Here is a 4,934-nt window from a genome sequence, read left to right as displayed (position 1 = left end):
TGTGAGCTTGGCACTCGGCAGCAGCCTGTGCGGAGGCCAGATGGTGCCGACGAGTCAACACAGAGAGACAATGGCCACTTTTTAACGCGAACAAAGCAAGGATTGTTTCTGCTGTTTGGCTACAGTTGAGATTAGCTCTTATCTTGGCTCTGCTTATCATGCCTTCTCTTGGTCTTCTTAAGTCACTCGAAAACTCCTAAAATTGATTTCTTGGGGTTACAAATTAATTTACTAATTTGTGAAAGCTTTGCTACATTTAAAAAGCACAAAATAAATTGAATGGAGTTGCAAATAATAAATAAGTACAAAGATATGCCTGGCTCTGTTGTCTCTGTGGTTATGCGAGGCTTAAGGCTGCTCTCTTTCTTCTCCTACCACTCTCTAATTTAACCAATTAAGTAATAGTGCTGCTCACAGACAACCTAGAATGCCTCAAAAATCTAGGCTTGTTTCGTGGGTTTACAATTCATTTGAATCTGTTTTTTAAAGGAATTTCATCCAAAAGACCAACGGAAAGTAGAGCCCGTATTTGAAGATTTCCCAAATACAAATCTGAAGCGTGTGCCACGCAGACAGTCCAGTAAATCTTTCAGGTGTGTTTTGACTAGTTTTGCATCTCTGATTTTATTTGCTCATTTAACTTGTAAAAACCAAATCTATCTCACTCAGATGGAGCAGTGTTCTCGTGAACATCAGTTTTTAAGTCTAGGCTGTAGTTTGACAATAATAATGAATAAATACTGATATAAATACTCTTCACATTTCCAGTTTCCTGAAGGAAACCCCACAGGATGATGCTGCCACCACTAAGCCTCACTATTTTATGAGAATGATGTTTTTATGGGTTCCATGAACAGATTCCCTTCCTTTTCACTGTAACTTGGTATTTGTTGATCGTATAGCAAACAGAATATATATGTTTGTGGTTGTAAACTCTGCGGAAAAACCTGCTCCTTTTTTTCTCTGCGTCTGGAATTAATTTTCTCTACTCCGCTTTATTTCCCTTTATTATTATTTACCTTTAGGGGTAATCTATCAAGTTCCCCAAAACTGCAAACGCACTCTGTTCTCTTTATCAGCAGAGGTAGTCACCTTTTAAACTGCTTTTTCTTTTCTTTTTGCACCAATGCGGCTCGTTCATTGCCTCGACTCTAGTGGCAGGAAACCATTCAGCTGCTTCTGACCCGTTTTCAACTTGTTGACATTTTCCATTCAACTCTTCGCCGTACGACTAAATACTTTCCATTTTCCCTCTCCGTACCGTCTTTGTTGTCGTTGAACAGATTTTTTTTTTTTTTGTTTCTAAAATGTATTTCCAGTCATGACGGCCTCCCTGAAGCAGGCCCCCACCATGCGATTTACCCATTGTGATATGGCAGCCATTCATCTTTTAAATGCTCTCTCATGATTTCCTCTGTGACCTTGAAAACGGCCCAGGTGGCATGTTCTGAAGAAAACGTATTCGTACACAGCCGCTGGCGTGATTTCCTGCAAGACACGATCTCCTTCCAGGCTCCTTCTAGCCTGGCTGAGAACTTGAGCGTCAGAAAACTCGTTTGCACGCATGCTAATTTTTAGATGCTAATTTTTAGACGCTAACTTTCGATGCTGCTCGTCTTTGCTGACGTAACAGCATGAATTTCGGTGAACTATTCCTATTTTATGGCATTTTGTGAAACGTGTGCTGACAACCACGAATAAAATGCCTTTCATTTCGAATCTGTGTTTTAAAAACGTCAAAGTCTGAAGCACTTTTTCGAATGCAGCTCTCTGTCTTGTAGCCTTTGGGTCAATGATCAAACTCCCTTTTTTTTTTCCCCCATTTTTTTGTTATGTTTTGTGAGCCTGTCTAACCAGCCCCCGTCTGACTGACAAACACAGATGCGTCCCGCTCCGTTTTAATGCATATTGATGAAGTTAAACGGCCAACTGCGGTGATGAAACAATGGGGCTAGAGGAAGGCTGGCTGTGGCACAAAGCCATGGACTCTGATGCTTTACGCGGAAAGACTCATTCATAAGTGAAAGAGGAATGGTTGAATATACTTAACATCTCTGTGTGCTAAATTGTTCAAAAATGTTCCCTGGCGATAATTTTGTTTTGATTTTCTGTCAAATTATAACTTTTTGCACTTTTTTCACTCAGTGAAAAAGAAAATCCACATTTGTTTTGTTTTTCTATTATCACGTTAACATGTTTGTTGAAACATTTCGTTGACAAAATCTTTGTCCAAATTCTGTCCTGGCTCTTAAAGCAATTCAGGGGTAGGAACGACAAAAACACCTAGAGGTCAAAAGTTTGATGATATATCACAACGAATAAGAAGAAGCATCGGTATCGGTATCAGTCTTGGCGATACTGGCATTGTATTAACTTGATATCAAATCGATACCAAAATATGCAGCATCCCAGATCAAATACTTTTGTATTTGATCAGTGCGTTCAAGTTTTTACTTTGTCTTGAGTATAAATGTGTTGAAGCTGAAATACTTTGATGTTTTTCTTGAACTGTCCCTTTAAGTTAAATTCAGTTTTTTTTTTTAACAATAATAAAGCAGCAGATTTCTACTGCTTACAGGGAGATAACACATAGAGGAGAGTTTTCAGTGAGATTGTTACAGAATGGTTGTGGTGTTGTGGGCCCTCCTATGGGGGCCACAGAGTAAATCAGCTTGATCTAAGCCACGCCCCCCTGCTTTATTCCGGAGAGTTTATCAGAGCCCACACGCTCAGCAATCCAGACTCAACAAGAGAGCAGAGAAGAAGAAGCGCCTCGCAGGCTCCTCATGCTCACAAACGCAGCATCCCAACTCTTTCCTCTCTCCTGTGGACGTCATTAGAACCCCGCCGCTCCGACAGGATGGACTTCTTGGACATGCGCTCACCTTATGACTACACGTTTAATTTCTGGAACGACTACCTCGGGTTGTCTACGCTTGTTGCCAAAAGCAAGATCAACAGCCCGACCTGCAACCCGAACTCCATCACCGAGTCTCTGAAAGCGACTCTGGGTTTGGAGGACGACTCCCCGGTTTGTTCCTGCCTGACCGGCCAGGCCAGAGACGCGGACGGAGCCCTGGACAGCTGCTGCTGCTGCTGCTGCTGCGGGGCGCCCGCGGGCTCCCCGCCGATCTCCATCTACGACCTGAAGGAGCGCATCTCCCTCCTCAGACCGTACGAGCCGCTGGGGGGCGGCGAGTCCCCCTCACACGGCGGGGGCTTCGCCGCCTTCGACCTGTTCTCCGCCGAGCCGCGGCGCAAGCAGACTCAGAGGGGCAAGTCGGAGCCGAAGGTGTGCGTCTTCTGCCGGAACAACGGCGCGCCGGAGGAGGTTTACGGCACCCACATCCTGAAGACGGCGGACGGGCGGGTCCTGTGCCCGATCCTCCGGGCGTACACCTGCCCTCTCTGCAGCGCCAACGGCGACAACGCGCACACCATCAAGTACTGCCCGCTTTCCAAGGACCAGGCGGGCCAGAGGGTCCCCAAGGGGGCCAGAGCGTTCGGCAAAAGACTGAAGATATTTTAAGCAAGAGGCAGGAAACAAAGAAGAAGAAAAAAGAAGAAGAAGAAGCTTAAGTTGCACTGGAGTTAACAGAGAACGACTTGAAGAGAAAATCTTTTGCTCTTAAATGCTTTGGTCTATATATTGTAACTGAGCACATAGTTCACTCCCGGACGCATTGTGCGTCACAGTCACCCCTCCCCCCACCCTTCTCCCCCCACCCTTCTCCCCCCACCAGCACTCTAAAGACAAGAACCAAAGTGTCCAGCTCGACCTGTGAATGACCACTTCCATGCTGCCATGTGAAGTCCGACCAGACGGCCCTGTGCATGCGTCCAGCTCAAACGGAAGTGAATATGCAGATCTTTCTTTCTCTCACTCTCTCTTTCTCTCTCTCTCTTTCTTTAGGTGAATGTCTGTCCACTGGTCTGTGGACGTAAGGAGTCTGATGCAAACACTTCCTTACATTCAGCACATATTTTCCTGAGATAAACAGTTTTTTTTCTACCAAAGGAATACACTTTTATATCGATACTTATACCGCGAAGTGATTTTTCTGGACTGTTTATATTGTTGGATGTCTTATATTGTATGTGAATTGCAGTGATTACAAATTGAAGCTAATTGTACAACAGAGGGGGAAATAAAATTTAACATGACATGCGATTTCCCCCCCCCCCCCCCCAAACCAGTTCCCCTTTATGTCCAAGAATGATGAAAGAAAAATTGTTGTTTGTTTGGTTTGTTTTTTAATGTGGGGTGAAGAAAAAAAAGTTGTGGATTCTTGTAAATGTATAAATAATTTTAGAGATGAAAAGCTTGACATTCCAAAGTCTTTAAAGTGTCAATAGAAACGTTTTATGTACTTATTTTTACCTGATGTGTTCACTGGGGAATATATTCACTGTTCGAAACTTCTGAATAAACACGTGATTTGCAGATAAGCTTTGACTACGTCACACTTTGACTGAAACCAACCGAGCGCTTTTTTTTTATAGAGGTCAAACATAAAGAGCTCACCTTATAAACAGCGCAAGTCTGCCCCCTAGTGGTCAGAGCCTTCAACAGCAACATTGCTACGGCTTAAGATGCTTAAGAAGCCTTAAGATGAATTCATGTTTTAAAGCAATAATATGATTTCACTCACAAACACTTTCAGAAACCCAATAAACAATGAGTTGTTTATTGGAGGAGCAATCGCATGTCGAAGTTCAAACAGCTTTGTCAAAAAAAACCACGCAGCACAAAGATTTGCCATAAAAACGAGAAAGTAAATGTAACCAAATGTATGTTGTTGGTTTTTTTAATTTAGAATATTTTTTATTGCAGTGGAATATAAAGTCAGGGATGTGCAAACTTTTCATCATACGGTCGAGAGCAAAGCATCTTGACGTTTTATTTTCATAATTTTTTTTTTGTTTTTATTTCT

The 4,934-nt window shown here is 42.9% G+C and overlaps 1 protein-coding gene across 1 annotated transcript; it reads left to right on the top strand.

The window, feature by feature from the left end:
- The first annotated feature begins 2,742 nt into the window (after positions 1-2,742).
- On the top strand, positions 2,743-4,449 carry LOC129377332 (nanos homolog 1-like). The gene has a single exon (XM_055057212.1). It carries the CDS (start codon positions 2,861-2,863, stop codon positions 3,527-3,529), a length of 669 nt encoding a protein of 222 aa, XP_054913187.1. The 5' UTR covers positions 2,743-2,860; the 3' UTR covers positions 3,530-4,449.
- The last annotated feature ends 485 nt before the right edge of the window (positions 4,450-4,934 follow it).

The sequence above is a fragment of the Poeciliopsis prolifica genome, unplaced genomic scaffold (genome assembly GCF_027474105.1).
Source record: "Poeciliopsis prolifica strain line A6 unplaced genomic scaffold, Auburn_PproV2 SCAFFOLD047, whole genome shotgun sequence".
NCBI classification, from domain to species: Eukaryota; Metazoa; Chordata; class Actinopteri; order Cyprinodontiformes; family Poeciliidae; genus Poeciliopsis; species Poeciliopsis prolifica.
This window is presented reverse-complemented; position numbering and strand designations above follow the sequence as displayed.